Source organism: Drosophila innubila, assembly GCF_004354385.1.
Source record: "Drosophila innubila isolate TH190305 chromosome 3R unlocalized genomic scaffold, UK_Dinn_1.0 2_E_3R, whole genome shotgun sequence".
In the NCBI taxonomy this organism is placed as follows: domain Eukaryota; kingdom Metazoa; phylum Arthropoda; class Insecta; order Diptera; family Drosophilidae; genus Drosophila; species Drosophila innubila.
This window is the reverse complement of record NW_022995380.1, coordinates 30,957,124-30,975,266: the sequence shown is the minus strand read 5'-3', so window position 1 is coordinate 30,975,266 and position 18,143 is coordinate 30,957,124. Positions and strand designations below refer to the sequence as shown.

Below are 18,143 nucleotides of genomic sequence, written 5' to 3'. Positions count from 1 at the left end.
GATCTCAGAAAGAGTCTATATAGTCCCTAGACCAGGCTCAAGAATTCATCAAAAACCGCCGGAATGTCGTCGCGACCCACAGAAAACTTTACGGAAATTATGCGCTTTGTGCGCTTCATAACGGCTTGTGTTGGAGTCGATGCCTACGATAAGAATTATCGATTCAATAAAATTACGGCTGTGATTGTATTAGCCGTTCTCATCTATGCATCGTGCACATTGATCACGGTGATCATTGAGAGTAGTTGGATGTTCACAGTGCAGGCAGTTGTGATGAGTGGAAGTGTACTACAGGGTGTTAACAAGTTGTTTGTTGGCGTCTACTACTCTCAAAAAATTTACGAGCTGAACCTTCATGTATATGAGATCTATGAGGAATATGAGCAGCAACCCGATCCTCGATTTGCCGAGGCTCTATTGCAGAGTTGCCACAGATTATGACGTTGTCTTCGATGGGTGGGAGTGAATTATCTAATTGGAGTCACTGGTATGGTAGTTACACCTTTAGTGGCAACCAAATTAACTGGCAAAGTGAATTTCATAATGCATTATGCACACATTCCGATCGTCGATGCAGATACAGAAATGGGTGTCTGGATTACCCAAGGAGTTCAGATCGCAACTCTGATCATTGGAGGAATTGGATTGTATGGAGGAGATCTTGTAATCGTCGTTCATCTATTGCAATCCTATGTTTTTGCGGATGTGCTGCGTTTAAAGATCGATATATTCAATAAATATGTGAAGGACACAGAAGATCAATCTGAGTCCAATTCGGTACAAATGCTCATCGATATTGCAAAGTTTCACCAGATCTACTTAAAGTAAGGGGAAAATCTAGTGTCTATTTTCGATTTAATGTTCATATCTTTTCAGGTTCGTCGGTCAATGTAATGAGATATTCTACTCAGTTGTCTCGGTTCAGATATCGACCTCTGCCGTCTGCATTGTGATGACTGTTTTTGTCCTACTCACCACTGATTGGCCCGGTGGATACTGCTTTGTAATTGTTCTCATTCCGAATATGTATATCTATTGCATACTCGGTACTTTAGTCGAGAAATGTGTAAGGCTTCCAAGACTCTGAGAAACTTCCATTAACAGTTATCTCTCTTCAGAATGAAAAAATCATGTACGAGTTCTACAATATCTCCTTCTACAATCTGAATGTTAGACTACAACGTCTAGTTCTCATTATGCTATGCAGGAGCCAGACATCGGATTTAATTTTACTGCTTGGAGTGATGCCTTTGACAGTGGGCACAGCTTACGAGGTAAGAGATTGAGAGATTAAAACAAATATAAATTATTAAATATTTCATGCTCTTCACAGATAAGCAAGACTATCTATAGCATTTCTATGATGATGATGGAGTTCTTATTAGATTAGTTACGAACCGCACTTCACTCTTTGCTTTTATACATTTTTAAATTTTAATTAAGTAAAAAATGCTATTAAAATTAAAGTTAAATATAAAATAATAACAATAATAATAATCATTTTATTTGAACAGCTTTAATAAAAAACAAGCCGGAAAGCTCTTTATAGAAATTACTACATAATAAAAACTACTGCATACTTTTGGGAGCTTGAATTGCTTAAATTTTAAATAAATTTAGTTAGCTATTACTGCCGATCTACTTGTTCGACCTTGCTGCGATTAAGTGTAATATTAGTTAATATTGAAATATATTGAAATATGAGTATTGTGACTTTTCGCGTGCCAAATTTGATTGCTTTATCTCTTATGGTGTCTGAGATCTAGGCGCTCACACAGACGGACAGACGCACAGACAGACGGACAAGGCTATATCGACTCGAATGTTAATGCTGATCAAGAATATATATACTTTATAGGGTCGGAGGTGCCTTCTTCTTACAGTAACATACATTTTTGCTCTGCTCCTTTGCCTGAGTGTGTATTTTTTTTTATCACGCTTTCTTGTGTACTTCTATGAACGTAACTTGCATTTAAATGCCATATTTAATCGATAGAACATCATTACAAAGCAGGTGACATTGCTTTATCAACTCTCAGGAATAATCTGATTAATAAAGCAATTAACGCAATGACGAGGACAATGTCAATTGCAGCCGTTTTGGATCCCAGAAAGAGACCTTATAAATCCCTAGACTAGGTAATAGAGTCCATCAAAAGTTGCCGGGATGTCGTCGCGACCAACTGAGAATTTTACGGAAATTATGCGCTTTGTGCGCTTCATAACGAATTGTGTTGGTGTCGATGTCTACGATAAGAACTATCGTTTCAACAAAATCACGGCTGTGACCGTTATGGCCATTGTCACCTATACAATCTGCACATTGATCACGGTGATCACTGAAAATAATTGGATGTTCACGCTGCAGGCAATTGTGATGAGTGGAAGTGTCGTACAGGGTTGTAACAAGTTGTTTGTCGGCATCTGCAACCCTCGCAAGGTTTACGAATTGAATCATCATATATTTGAGATCTACGAGGAATACGAGCAGCAGCCCGATCCCCGATTTACCGAAGTTTTATTGCAGAGTTGCCACAGATTACGACGTTGTCTCCGCTGGGTGGGAGTGAATTATCTAATTGGAGTCACTGGTATGGTTGTCACCCCTTTGGTGGCAACCAAATTGAGTGGCAAAGTGAATTTCGTAATGCACTTTCATCTTCCGGGCGTCGATTCGGACACTGAAGTGGGTGCATGGGTGACTCAAGGAGCACATGTGCCGACTCTAATCATCGGTGGAATTGGATTGTATGCTGGGGATCTGGCCATCATCGTACACTTATTGCAGTCATTTGTGTTTGCGGATGTGCTGCGTTTAAAGGTCGATATATTTAACAAATATGTGGAGGACGCAGCGGACAATAAATCAGAATCGTATGAAGTTAAAATGCTCATCGATATCGCACAGTTTCATCAGAGATACTTAAGGTGAGCTCAGAATACTCCTAAGATATTCAATGCCAAACACTTTAAACACTTTAGGCAACACTTTAGGCAATATTTGAAAAATAAATCGCAATTAGATATTTTATATCAAATATCGAACGATTTTTAGTAAAATATATTTTTGTTTTCTGCTATTTCATTTTTTTCAAACATGGTTTATCTTTTGCTTAACTTAATATAATACTTTAAAAATGGAATTAGCATTATATTTTTTTTTTTTACGTTTTATTAATATTATGAGCACGCTACATGCTACTTAAAGCATTTTCAGTGAAATTTCAAGAATTAACAGCAGAATAGGTAGATTTCAGATTTTTAGACATGGCAGGGTTCGAACCCAGTTAGCTACTCTAACATCTTAGCATTATATATATATATATATTTTTTTTTTTTACCTTTTATTAATATTATGAGTACGCTACATGCTATTTAAAGCATTTTTAGTGCTATTTCAAGAATTAAAAGCAGTACAGGTAGATTACAGATTTTTAAACATGGCAGGGTTCGAACCCAGTTATTCTCCAAACTGTAGTTCTAGTTATGTGATAGCTCGGCGACTCTACTTTAAAAAAGGAATTAGCATTATATTTTAAAGCACCAGTAGATTTCTTCAAATTTTTGGGCTCTGATTGTTTTTTTATTTGACTTTCCTTTATTCATATTTTGTGTTCATTAAGTTTAATTTTTGTAATTCTTGTAAAAATGTTTGAAATTCGTTGCAGGTTCATTAGTCAATGTAATGAGGTTTTCTATTCAATTGTCTCGGTACAGATAGCCACCTCTGCCGTCTGCATTGTGATGACCCTTTTTGTCCTGGTCACCAGTGAGTGGCCCGGAGGCTACTGTTATGTACTTGTGCTGATTCCGAATATGTATATCTACTGCATACTGGGTACTTTGCTCGAGAACTGTGTATGTGACCCATTGAACTTATACTAAGCTGTCAATTAAACTGACCTCCTTTCAGAATGACGATATCATGTACGAGTTTTACAATATTTCCTTCTATAATCTGAATGCCAGACAGCAGCGTCTAGTCTTGTTTATGCTCTCTAAAAGCCAGAAATCGAAACTCATTCTGCTGCTTGGGGTTATGCCATTGGCAGTAAGCACAGCTCTTAAGGTTAGAGATGTGTACACATTTCATTCGAATAAATATATTTTTATATATTCTACGCTTTTCATAGATAACCAAAAATATTTATAGCATCTGCATGATGATGATGAAATTCTTAATGAAATAATTAATAATTGAAATCAAATTGCATGAACTGAAGAAACTAGGCGGGAAAAAGGAAATGTGTCCCGCAAATTCTGGATGCTTTAAGAGAATTTATTACACTGCACTGCACGGACTTAGCAAAAGGTATCATAATTTTGCATTTGCCACGGCATAATACTTAGATGGATGGATGCAAAGTTTCCGACGGCGCGACGGGAACTGAGACCCGGACCCGGACCCAGACCCGGAAATATGGAAACCATTTTACAGGCAACACCAAGCGACTTATGAATTAATTAAATATTTACTAGCAAAATATTGGCGTTTTATGTTCCCTTGCCAGCTGAATTCCCTCCTGGCCTAACTGACTGCCTGACTGGGTGACTGGCTGACTGCCTTCCTGCCTGGTTGACTGCCTCACCCTTTCACCCCCTCACCAGCTCACTCCCTCGTCCCCTTTCCTGCTTGCTCCTGCTCCTTGGTTAGTGGGCTCAGCCGGAAAGTCTTGTGTCTTGGCAAGCGTATTTTGCGTCTTGCTGCGTCACTTTTTATGCTTTATTACATAACTTCCGCCAACCACCAGCAACATGGTGGCACACACACACACACACACACACTATGCGATTATGTAGGTATTAAGAGAACGCAGGTGGAGCAGGTCGACGTCATCGTAAAAAGCGCAAATGCAACCCTAGGTTGGCCTAAAGGCTTGTAAAGTAGTATGTAAAAGGTGTGCTGTGCATTCCATGTTGTTGCTACATACAGTAAAGCTCCACTATAATGAAGTTTTCTAAAATAAACTTGTCTGTCTCACGATTAAATACGAAAAAGTACTCAAAAGTTTTAGGTACTAAACTCTATCGTTAAAATTTAATTTTAGATTTATAACTTGAAAGCATTAAAGATCTGCTTCTTATATAGAAGAACCCAGATTTCTTCTTTTAAATGGGTCAAAATCTATTAAATATTTGATAAGTATATAATTAACTTAGCTTTCTTGCATTTTTTAAAAAATTCGATCTACTGTTACTAGTTAAAATAGAGTAAAAATTATCTATAGCGAACTTTCTCTTCATAAACATTTTTTCACTATGCTCGTAGAAACTGTACCCATTATTATTTTTGAACCATTGGAATACCATTTTGATATGAAAAAAAAAACAATATATAAATTTAAATTTGACTGCACTTTAGGCAGGTGTCACTGTACTTGGATTTTCCTACTGTGTTGCACTGGCCGTGCAATATCTTAAGCTCCCCTAACTTCTTTCTGCTTAGTAGCAAATTGCGTTTTAATGCCAGACCAAACAATTTCTATTGCCACTTTTGTTGCATTTGCTAAATTGAATTATACACAATGCGAGATTGAAGCTCCTGGGAGGCATTTGGCCCTGACTTGCGGTTAGCTTCTACTAAACCAGCTGCCCAAAAGTATGCTATCAAATATTTCAGTATTGGAAATTAAACTCGAGTGCACAAAAGTGAGCTCTTGACTTTTTAAACGAGAGTGGATTCCATTGAGAGCTCTTATTTTGTAACATTTGTATTATTTATAATATTTTCAAGTGGTTCACTCTTTTTATGCTTGACTGTAAAGGAATTTTATTGAAATGTATATTTCTTTTTTTTGCTATAAGAGTACTTTTCACAATGCCGTTGAAGCTTATCTGACTTTAATTCTTTACAAGCGGTTTTTTGTAAACAGCATAAGATTTAATTCATCACACTCACTTTTTATACCCATTCGACTGGTAAAATGGGTATGATAAACTTAATAAATTCATCATGTATTAAAAAAATGGACAGTGAAAAAATAAATTGTATTTTTCAATTGCAGAATCAAATTAAGTGCCAAAAATATTGAAAAATGTGATATTTCGAAAGGAAATCGCTTACGATTTGACAAAGTTATGACACTTTCAAGTTTAAAGAATATTTTTAAGTCACTGAATCCATTTTCCATTTAAACTCATATTTGAGTACAGGGTATTATTTAGTCAGTTAATTAGGAGCAGCTCATTTCCTTATCGTCTTACTTAATTTCGGTCCATCAAATAATTCTCTTTATCCTTAAAAGTTACTTTAATACATGATTACAGGGTAGGTTTTGATCAGTCAATCCAGATAAGTTTATTTGCTTATCATATTTCTAATGCATAGTCTATTTATGTCGGTTTAGTAATTCTAACTCGCTTAAAACTTGATTTTATAATTGATTACAGGGTATTTTGTAGTCAATCAATTCAAATATGTTTATTCCCTTATCAAGCTACTCAATCTCTGACAATCAAATAATGTGTAGTCGCTTTAAGCTAGCTTTAAACTTGATTACAGGGTATTTTTAGGTCAGTCAATCAATATGAGTTAATTTTCTTATCAGCATTATATTGCTTAGTCAATATCTGTCAGTTAAGTATTTCTCAGTCGCTTAAAAATTACTTTAAAAGTTTAATAGTGATTACAGGGTATCAAACTTTGGCAATTAAATACAATTTACACTTGCTTGAAAGCCACGTTGGGTACTCACCTCTTCTGTAGGAACTTGCGCTTGAATTCGTGCAACAATCCACCTCCATTTCCACCTGCTGTGCCAACATCGTTGTAATCGTTGTTGCTGTTGCCAGCGAATCGCAGCTTTTGATGTTGCTGCTGCTGTTGCTGTTGCTGCAACAGATGTCGATTGGCAACACCGAAATCCATTTGCACATCGACAATGAGCAGCAGGGTGAGCAGGACGAGAGTTGCACCGAGGCTAATAGCCAGGCGCTCCTTAAGCTTCATAGTACGCAGGACGGCCATAATGGGATTACGACTGGAATCCGAATTGGGCAGGGAATTGGGCTGGGAATTGACTTTCCTATTGCTCGCAATGAGCGTCTCTATTGGACTTTGTGTGTTGCTACTGAAATTCCGCAGTCTTGACAGCCAACCAAGCTGAGTTTTCTGCTCTGGGCTGACCAACTTTCTGCTGACGGGTTCAGGAGCTGGTGAACGTAGGCGTTTGGAGCGGACAATGCGACGCTTGATGAGCACACGTCGTCGTGTGGCAACGCCAGCCTCCTGCTTCTCGTCTGGGTCACCAAACTGTGACTGGACCTGGGATTGCTCTAAAACGTCGCTCGAACCACGTGTGATGGCATCAACTGCAACTGCAACATCAACGGCAGCAACTGCGGCTTGGCAATTGTAATTGCTGCTCTGCCCATGCAAATTGGCAACGGTTACGTCTATTTGTTCAGCTGATAACAAGTCGTTGTCGTTGTCGTTGATATCAACGCTGCTGTTGTAACGCTGCTGTCGCTCCCGGAATCGCTGCAGGCGCTCCGCTAGCGGCGCTGACTGCGCACAGCTGCAAAAGGGAGAGCAAAAGACAGAGAGAGAGAGGGGAGAGTTTCATTAAAAAAGCATATCTAAATGTTCAGTCCATATCAGACTGCTATCAAACTCGGTCTATAAAATCAAACTGTGAACACATAACTCCCATAACGAATAAATATGAGAATATAGAGTGTTCAATAGTTCAATATGATATTCAATGTCTCGCTAATAACATTAGCAACAGTTCAAGGCACATCCAAATCAATCGACTCTCGGTTACTCTTTTTTTTATCAATCTATCTATATATATATGTATAACTCTTTGTCCTCACTGACTCACTGACTAATCATTGTAAAGACCAAACCGTAAGATCTACAAAGCTAAACATTTTACACAACATAGTTGGGAGAGAAAAAGACAGAGAGAGAGAGAGGGGACAATTTTATTAACAAAGCATATCTAAATGTTCAGTCAATATCAGACTGCTATCAAACTCGGTCTATAAAATCAAACTGTGAACACATAACTCCCATAGCGAATAAATATGAGAATATAGAGTGTTCAATAGTTCAATATGATATTCAATGTCTCGCTAATAACATTAGCAACAGTTCAAGGCACATCCAAATCAATCGACTCTCGAATACCCTTTTTTTTATCAATCTATCTATATAAATGTATAGCTATTTGTCCTCACTGACTCACTGACTAATCATTGTAAAGACGAAACTGTAAGACCTAGAAACTTAAATTTTTACACAACATAGTTGAAGCAATTTGATCGCGCAATATGACGGTTTTTTGCAAAATTCGACCTGCAAGTCGGTCAAATTTGGTTTCAAAGTACACACTTGGAACGAATTGCTTAAAATTAAAAACTTTTTTTGTTTTTTTGATCTGTCTCAACCAAACTCACAGATTGTGTCTTTTTTACCATAAGTTACATCCTAACCAATTTTGGTCAAAATTACTTAATTACTTAATCATATAGCTGCCATAGAAACAATCGAATTAAGGAGTCATCTAAGCAAAAAAAATAAAATAATTTGAAATTATATTAGTCTAATTTACATTTCGATTTTATGTCTAAAATATCGAAATTGTTTAACCTTTGCGAATATGATATTTTGCAGTATTTCCCCTCCTATTAGTAACAATATTTTTAAGCCGATACCCATTCCAAAAGTCACTCTATGGCAACAACAAAATAGAGAATTACAATAGAAGTTTGCCAGCAATGCGATTAAATAGAATAAGGGCAATTTTCTCTGTCATAATCCCATCAAAACAACATATATGCTCCATAAACACCTTGACAAAGTTGCTAAACTCCCTTTTGTTGGGCAATACAACAACAACAACAACAACTGCAACAAGAGTCAAAATATGAACAGGCTAAGAGTGGGCTTTGGTTTTGTCCTTTTATATTTGGATTTTGTATTTTTTGCTGCGCATATAACGGCGTCACGACCATACGCCATGTTGACTGCTGCCGGAAATGCGCCAGAGTCCATTTTTTGTGCCAGCAACTTTGCAGTCGTCGTTGTTTTCCATTGTCTGGCCCACAATTTTCATTTTTTTTTTGTTTCCTTACATCAAGCATATTTTTTCATTTGTCTTTATGGTAGCCAGATAGTCGGATTTTGAACTATAACTACGATGAGTTCAACAGGCTCGTCTCGGGGCTTTATTTGTTGTTGTAATTGCTGCTGTTGTTGTTGTTGCTGTTGTTGCAGTTGTTACTCATGTTGCTGTTGCTAGTGATAGCCAGGGCAAAGTTAACGAAGCTTGTTTCTCGTCCATATTAGAAGCCAACATTTGTTGTTTTAGAAGTCGCTTTGATAGCAACACTGTTGTCAGGGTTGTAACTCTGTTTTAACGTTTAATTGAAACAACATGTTGGCTGAGTGAAGCCAAGAACTTAATACTCTTTGTAACTGTTACTTTAGATAAGAGTTTGCCTTTTTCAAAATTGCTATTTAATATTTTAACACACAACGTCTAAAATTAATCAAAAAAAAAAATAAAAATAGGTAGTAAAATTAAAATATAAGCAAAAACTGTAAATTAACAATTATGTTATTATAAGCACTAAATATTATAGAGAAAAAAATACTTGAAGTCTTGAAAAATCGTAACTAAAAAAAATTTTTGTTAATTTTGCTTAGTGAATTCGAAGATTAAATTCCCTTGTAGATCGTTAACCAGAAGAATCGTTAAAATTTAAAATATATAAACAGGCTGGAAGTGCATATCCAAAAATAAATAATTTTGAATTCTAGTTTATAATTTAAGTTTTAATTAACTTTTTTTTGTAAAGTAAATATCAATTTATAATAGTTAATTGAGAAAACATGTGGAATATTTAATTAAAGACAAAGTTATTTTGAGAACTTCAGTGATCCCAAAACTTGGAATAAAAATAAAAAAAATAATTTAAATAAAAAACCGTATTTAAATATATGTAGATTTTTCAAGTCGGCTTCAGAAATTCCAAGATCTCAAAATTCTAGACAATGTTTGGAATTGATTTTAAGCCAGAATCATGTATATATTTTTTTCCAGTGTATAAAGGTACAGCTTTCACAGTGAGTGCAAATTGCAGACAATGCACAATTTTAAGCATGCTCAGTTTCTTGTTGCTTGGGGGAAACTTACGTAAAGCCCGCATGTGTATATATATATTGCTGACAAGACATAACTTGGCCTGGCTCAGACATGAGCTGATAGCGAAAGAGAGAGAGAGAGAGAGAGAGAGAGAGAGGGGGAGACTGAGAGATAGACGCTTTCAAGTTGTAGTTCCAATTGTAATCGTCATGCAAATTTGACGGCTGTTCATTGCCATCAAAAATTGCCGATTAGAGGCGATGGATGACAGATAACAGGACAAAGGAGCCGTCAGTTAAATCCACAGCAGAAGCAAGTGAACTGAGCCGAGGAGTGGAGAGAAGAGAGGAGACAGGGAATAAGAAGTCATGTCAGACAACAAATCAAACATTGTGCCAATTGGCAATTGGCAATTGCCGATGCAGCCTATCAAAGTTGCATATCATGAAGCGCGATGAGAAATTGACAGGCACATTCAGACAGGAAGCAACTGCCAGGGCTGGCGCAAATATCTGGCTGCAACAATCAAATCAATTGCAGACATCGACAACATTGCAACAGCAACTTCGACTGCAACTGCAACGTCAGTCAGAAATTGCAAACAACGTTAGGTAAGGGCAAGTAGGAGTATATATCGCAGACATATATGTATATATATTTATCGGTTGACGAAGACGACGTGTGATAAGCGACAGCAACAGCAACAGCAACAACAATGGCACTGCCATTGATTGCTGTGCGATGTTTGATAGGGGGCAGTGTTAATAGCAATTGCTATCGCTGCATGTTGTTGTTGTTGCTGTTGCTGTTGCCGTTGTTGTTGCTGCTGTTTGATAAAATTGCTGCGTTGCATTAAATTAAACTGATGCGGTGTATTAATGATGGAACATTGCAGCCCAGGGAACGTCAACAACAACAAGTGATGGCTACGCTTTAATACAATTGCCGACAACGCAGCAACAACAACAACAGCAACAACAACAACAACAACAAGAGCAACTTAAGTGAGTGACAGCAATTTCCCTTCCAATTTGCGATCTGCTTTTATTACTCGCACTTCAGAAAAAAAGAAAAGAGAAAACAACAGCTCAAAAAAAAAAGGACAACAACGAAAATAGAGTTAAGGGCAACAGAGTTCAATATCTTTTTTTTCATTATTATTTACTATTTTTTGATTATTTATTATTTTATTAAATGCTTGTTTAATTCGAAATTAATTCATTGATTTATTTGCTTGTTTATGTATTTATTTATTTTTTTAATAATTTATGGCCAACTATGAACTGTTGACAGAAGAATTCAAATAAAAATTATACAAAAAGAGGTGCAAATAATAATTAAATTTATGTTAATCATATACTTAAATATTTATTATGATTGTAAAATGAGAGAATTAAAAAAAGTATTTAAAATAATTTGATCGATTCATATGTTAATTTATTTGCTTGTTTACTTATTTATTGATTTTGCTAAAAATTTACTTACTCTGAAATTGAAATTTCATAAGTAGAAATAATTATATAAATAAAATGTGAATAAAAAAATAATGAACATAAAATTATTACTTTAAATTAAGATTTGTTTATGTATATATTTGTTTGATGTTTTACTTATGACGCCACATTTTAGAATTAAACTTCATAAATACTTAGGTAAATAATAAAATATTTTTATAAATCAAAAGCCTAAAATTAAAATAGGAATAAAAATTTAGAATCAAAAGTTAAATATTCCAAATAAAATTTAGATAATTACGGAATAATCTGACAAAGATTATTTAAGAAATTATCCCAATTAGACCAAATATAAGATGCGATTGCAGAGGGATCAATTAAAAGCAACCTTCAGTCTCAATCTCAGTCAATAATTTGAGTCAAATAACCAAGCTAATTGTAGAATTGTTTCTCTCACAAATACTCGATATTTAAGACAATTTCATTCGATTCTCATTCAATTTGCTTGACTTTGACTTGGAATCGTTATTGAGCTTACAGTGTAAATCAAACTCACTTTCAATCAAATGACAAATTGCTTTCCGCTACCTTTCTCCTGCTCAATTAGCCGCAGTCACTGAACTTGCCAGCGTCGACAACAAGATTATGCATTTGCCATCTCCCTTACTCACTCCCTCTCTCTCTCTCTCACTTGAATGAATCTGCGCTGTTAATTCCCCTTCCTTGTTCCAGTTCCCTCTGCACACAGCTACGCATGATTGATTTTTTTGGTTACTATCCCTCTTATCATCTTCCGTCCTCATCCTCAAAGCACATGCTCTATATACAGTGACTCACAACTTATTTGACCCACTACATTTTCAAATTTATAATTTTTATTGATTAATATAAATCTATAATATAAAACTCTTCCTTCTGACTTACTCACTGACCAAACCATAAGACGTAGAAGGCTGAAATTTTCACACAACATAGCTGAGAAAAAAAAATATATACAAAAAAATATATACAAATAATATAAAATATATATGTTAAAGAAAATACAACTATTCTGCTCAAGTTTTAAAATTATTTAACAAATCTGCGCTTAAATTCTATGAATTTAAAATCTGTTTTATATTAGAGAAGTGAGTGAAATTAACTGGCACCCACTGTATATAAAAGTTGCTGTGTTTAAGTGAACGCGTAACCCGCACACTCGCAAATCAGCAAAAAATGGATGAAAAAAAAAAGGAGACTCAAATCAAATCATTGGCGATTGTGCAACTGCAACTGCAACAGCTACTGCTTAAAATGACACGCTTAATGCATTCAGTGACACGCCCCCTTCTTCTAGTCACTTGCCCCCATTTGTTTCTATTGTTGCTGTTGTTGTTGTTGATTGCCACGCATCAATGCGATTGAAGAATGTCGTTCAATTGTGCTGTTGTCGATATGCTAAACATATCGAGAGAGACTTATCGATTTTATTGCGATTGTTGTCAGCAGTTGCACTTGAGCTGCTTACAACAACAACAACAACAACAACAAGTCACACAACAACAACTGCAAATTTGCCTTACCGTCAACAACCAATCGAGCGAACAAATCAAACCCATTGCAATCCGATATGCAAATGTCAGACAAACTGTTGCAGTTGCAATTTGAATAGCCAACAGGGTCAAGGTTACATTTCGCTTTTATAATTCTTTTATTTGAAAACAACAATCAAATTATGGGTTACTCTTTAAACTTTTGCTTGCATAAAGTTGAAAGTTCTTGACAATTTCTAGTTAAAAACTTTCACTTTGCGTTTAAGCCTGGACTATTTCTAAGTTTTAATTTGTCGTTAATATTTAATAAATGAGGTGAAAATATTTATTACTTGTTAAGTTGCTATATCCAAAGTCTGATCAACTTTAAACTGTCATAACTTCAGTGAAACTCAAACAATTTTCAAGTGAAATGTCTTAAACATGGTATGCCCTCTTAATTAAGTCTATATTCAAATATTATTAACTTATAAAAAATATTTTTGCCTTTGGATCATCCGATCTCGATGATAAGGGTCCCCCTTTGGAATTTTAAAAATTTTAAATTTTAAATCACAAGTATTCACTTTTAATCAATTAGTATTTTGACTTGTAAAGCGGCTATATCAAGAGACTGACCAACTTCAAACTGACATAACTTTATAAAAACCCAACCGATTTTCAAACTAAATACCATTTTGAACATAGTCTGACCTCATTATTTATTCTGCATTTAAATAATAACAATTTTGTTAAAAAAAATATTTTGACCTCTAATCCTCGGTTTCGATTTCCATGCTAAGGGTCCCCCCTTTGGAATTTTGAAAATTGAAAATTTTTAATCTCGTATTTTCACTTTTATTTAACTCCTTATATCATAATTAGTATAAAACAACACTTTAAACTTGATTCTGAGACCTTTCATTTTTCTGTAAAAAATCATGTCAAATTCAACAAAAATTTTGACTTGTAAAGTTGCTAAGACAAAGGTTTGACCAAATTCAAACTTCCATAACTTTGTCAAAACTAAACCAATTTTCAAACGGAATGTCATTATGATCATGATTTGGCCTCTAAATTAACTCTGCATTTAAATTTTTATCATCTACAAAATTTGATTTTTTTCGATTCTAAGCCATCTTACATCCAATTTTCCATACCTACCCCTTGACATTTTTTCAAAAACTTTGATCTCTCATAACTTCATCAAAAATTAACCGATTTTCAAGCGGACTGTCATTTTGATCATGATTTGGCCTCTAAATTAACTCTGCATTTAAATTTTTATTATTTAGAAAATTTGATATTTTTTCGATTCTATGCCATCTTACATCCAATTTTCCATACCTACCCCTTGACATTTTTTCAAAAACTTTGATCTCTCATAACTTCATCAAAAATGAACCGATTTTCAAGCAAAATGTCATTTTGATCATGATTTGGCCTCTAAATTAACTCTGCATTTAAATTTTTATTATTTAGAAAATTTGATATTTTTTCGATTCTATGCCATCTTACATCCAATTTTCCATACCTACCCCTTTACATTTTTTCAAAAACTTTGATCTCTCATAACTTCATCAAAAATTAACCGATTTTCAAGCGAAATGTCATTTTGATCATGATTTGGCCTCTAAATTAACTCTGCATTTAAATTTTTATTATCTAAAAAATTTGATATTTTTTCGTTTCTAAGCCATCTTACATCCAATTTTCCATACCTACCCCTTGACATTTTTTCAAAAACTTTGATCTTTCATAACTTCATCAAAAATGAACCGATTTTCAAGCGGGCTGTCATTTTAGTCATGGTTTGCCCTCTTAATTCATTCTGTATTCAAAATTTATTAATATCGTTTAAAAAAATTTTGTCTCCTGGATCTTGTATTCGATTTTGATGCTAAGGGAATTTTGAATATTGTAAAATTTTAATCTCAAGTTTTTACTTTAATTAAACTCCTTTTATTGTAATTTTAAATATGATTCTGAGATCTTTTATTAATGTATTTAATCGAACTCTGGAGTGGAAACTTTTTCAAAACCTTAAAGTCCAACAGCTTTGCTTATTATATTTATGTAGAGATGCATGTGGCTCAAAATTAATGCCTTGGCATTCTAAAAAGATTAAAGATTTTTATCGATACTGAGTTGAATCAGATTTATTCTGGGGAATCAAATTCCTCAAAGTTTTCGTTTTATTTTTGTCTAGTTAGTTTATTGGTCACTACATTTGAATTAGCCAAATAAATAAAAGCTTCTTGTTCTACATAACATGTTATTCATTGAAGGAATTTAATTGAAAGTTTTTTTTTGTAAAACATAGATACATTTTGTAGCATTTGGTGCTTTGCCTTTGACTTGGCATTTGCTTTTGCTTTTGCTTTTGATTTTGCATTTGCCTTTGAGCTTTGTCAATTTACCTTGCGCTTTGCAATTGTTGTTGTTTCTGCTGTTGCTGTTGTTGTAGCTGCAACTTATCAACCTCAGCCGCTTCCGCTTGCCCATTAGCCTGCTCCTGCAGCTGTTCTTCCTCCTCATCCTCCTGCTCGTAGTAATTGTAAGCTGGAGCTGGAGCTGAAGAATAAATTCCTTGCTTTTTGTCTGCTTTGACTTTGCCTGGCTGCAATGACTGCGAATCGCGGAGAATTTCCAGGTGATTCAGTGTCTGAGATTTCTCTGTTGCATTGCTCCAGGTCATTTCATTACCATAGTCAGCAGTGTAGTTGTTGTTGTTGTAGTTGTTGTTGCTGTGCCAGAATCCAGGCAACTTAAGCTGCTGCCGTTTCTCCATGCTGCTAATAGAATTTTCCAGCTGACTGCTTGCTCCTTGCCAATTCCCCGATGGGCGTGGAGGCGTGGCATTGACGCTGCTCTGCTGCAGCTGCCCAGTAGCCAATTGAATTGGGCTTTGATGCCAGCCATTGTTGGTAAAATCCAACTCATTGTTGTTGTTCCGATCCATTGAATTGCTGTTAACGCCATTGTATTGTTTCATTGCTGCTGATTGATTCCTAGTCATTGTCAATTGATTTATGCTTGCTCTGTCGCTCTTCAGGCGTATGCTCTCCCTCTCCCTCTCCCTGTGGTAATCCACATTGTTCCCTGTCATTTTATTCCCATTGTAGCTGCCAATTTGTTCCATGGAGCGTCGCAACATTTGGCCATGTTTTTGAATCTGCTCCTGCTCCTGTTCCTGCTCCAGCTCCTGCTCCTGCTCCGACTTGAACGGTTTCCGCTCCAGGCAGACGCTACTCTGACTTCGTTGTCTCTCTGCTTTCCGCTTTGCCAGTGTTGCCGGCGACGGAGCAAACAGATTCCGTATGTTTTCATTGCGTTGACTCACATTAATTTCGCTGCAACTGCCGCTGCCTCTGCCGCTGCCTCTGCCGCTGCCTCTGCCAGCGTCGCTGCTCTGCTTAACCTGAATAATTTTGAAATGTTTGCAATTGGGGTTTTCATAGCTGCTTTTTCTGTTTTTTTGTTTTAGCTGGAAGCGGCTTTTGTTCTTGGCCGTTTAACATTGTTAATTGGATTGGGTCTAGGAAAAAACACCATGACGCTCAAGGCAAATTCATGCTTTAAGAAAGTTCAGCAGTCGCAACAGCAGCAACAACAGCAACAAGAGGAACAGCAACAATTTGTTGGGGTTAGTAGAAAAAACGCAGCTTTACACAGAAAAAAATTTCCACTTTTAGCCATACAAAAAATGTCCAAATGGTATCAAAAGTTTGGTTATCTCAAATTTTTAAAGCCCAGAACGAAAGACTATTTTTTAATACGGTTTTTCATATCGCTCTCAACAAATATTTTTAACCATTGGGATTCTCATAGCAATTATGTACCTAAATAAATAATTTCTGCTCTTATCTGCCTAATAAAATGATATAATTTAATTATTACACTGAAAAAAATATGTGATGCTAAAAAATTTTTAATTTTGTAATTAACATATTAATTACTTAAGACAATTGAAAGATTATGATCTTTTTATTCTCTCATAAAAATGTCAATTAAAATAAATGTTACGAATATTTTGTTGGTTTTAAGAACCGAGATTTTTTATCAGTGTATATTTTGCTTAATAAATATTTAATATATTACAATTGAATTTTAGAACTAATAGTTTATTTCTGTGTATGAGGAGAACGATAACGATAACGATAACAATTGTTATAAACAAGCTGACAGCTAAAAAGAAAGCAAGAAGGAAGGAAGAGAGGACACGTGATAAAGATAAGCCAACTTTGGTCAACTCAATGGGCAGACATAATCGGATGAGTTATTTGTGGAACAGTTTAAGAAACGAAACGGAACGAAACGGAACGAAACGGATGCGGAAGCGGAAGTACTTACAGTGCTTGCCAGCGATATCCTTGAAGCAAGTGACATCGAAGGAGCTGACAACAATTCAGAGGGTCATCAAGTACTCGAACTCCTACAATAGATGGATTCTTGAGAATGGAAGCAGACCTCTTTGAGTGTGTGTGAGTGTGTGAGTGTGTGTGTGAGTGTGTGTGTGAGTGTGTACTCTCAAAGCCGGCTCAATCTGTTCATCCGTGAAACACACACACACACACACAAGGAGAAATATCAGTAAAGGACCAAAAAAACAGAATTAGATAGATGAAAAATAAGAGAGAGAGAAAATGCGAAACGTAAGACAGATTAGCATAAGCGGATAATTCTCGCAGCAGCAGCAATGAAATGGTAACAACAGAACAGCAACATCAACACAATTTGAAATGTTCTCTGTACTCGGTATACACTGTACTCGGCATTTGAGTGGACAGACCAAATGTGTGTCATGTGTGAAACATTCAAGTGCTGTTGCAAAGTAATTCTCAAATGCATAACAAACAAAGCTGCAGAAAGCACAGCTGAAAGAGAAAGGCTAAAAGGCGACTACAGCCAAAAAAAAAAAAAAAAAAAAAAATTAGAAGATAGATAGATAGAAAAGACAATGCCACAATTGGATGGATTCTTCTTCTTGCCAAGCAGCTGTGCGGATTCTTGAATTCCAATTCTCTTTCTACTTAAACTACTTGAGTTGCAAAGCGCATAATAACAACAACTTTCAAGAAAAT

The 18,143-nt window shown here is 35.5% G+C and overlaps 1 protein-coding gene across 2 annotated transcripts in view; it reads right to left on the bottom strand.

Moving 5' to 3' along the window:
- LOC117792265 (extracellular serine/threonine protein CG31145) overlaps positions 1-17,484 on the bottom strand; it is a 48,425-nt gene extending 30,941 nt beyond the window's left edge. Inside the window, exons 1-2 of one of the 2 annotated variants that reach the window (XM_034632326.1) lie at positions 17,413-17,484; positions 6,696-7,517 (exon numbers count right to left, since the gene is read on the bottom strand). In XM_034632326.1, coding sequence (XP_034488217.1) covers positions 6,696-6,967 — 272 coding nt within the window. In that variant the 5' untranslated portion in view covers positions 6,968-7,517; positions 17,413-17,484. The remainder of the gene's footprint in view (positions 1-6,695; positions 7,518-17,412) is intronic. The other variant, XM_034632327.1, reaches the window with a different exon arrangement.
- Positions 17,485-18,143: the final 659 nt, after the last annotated feature.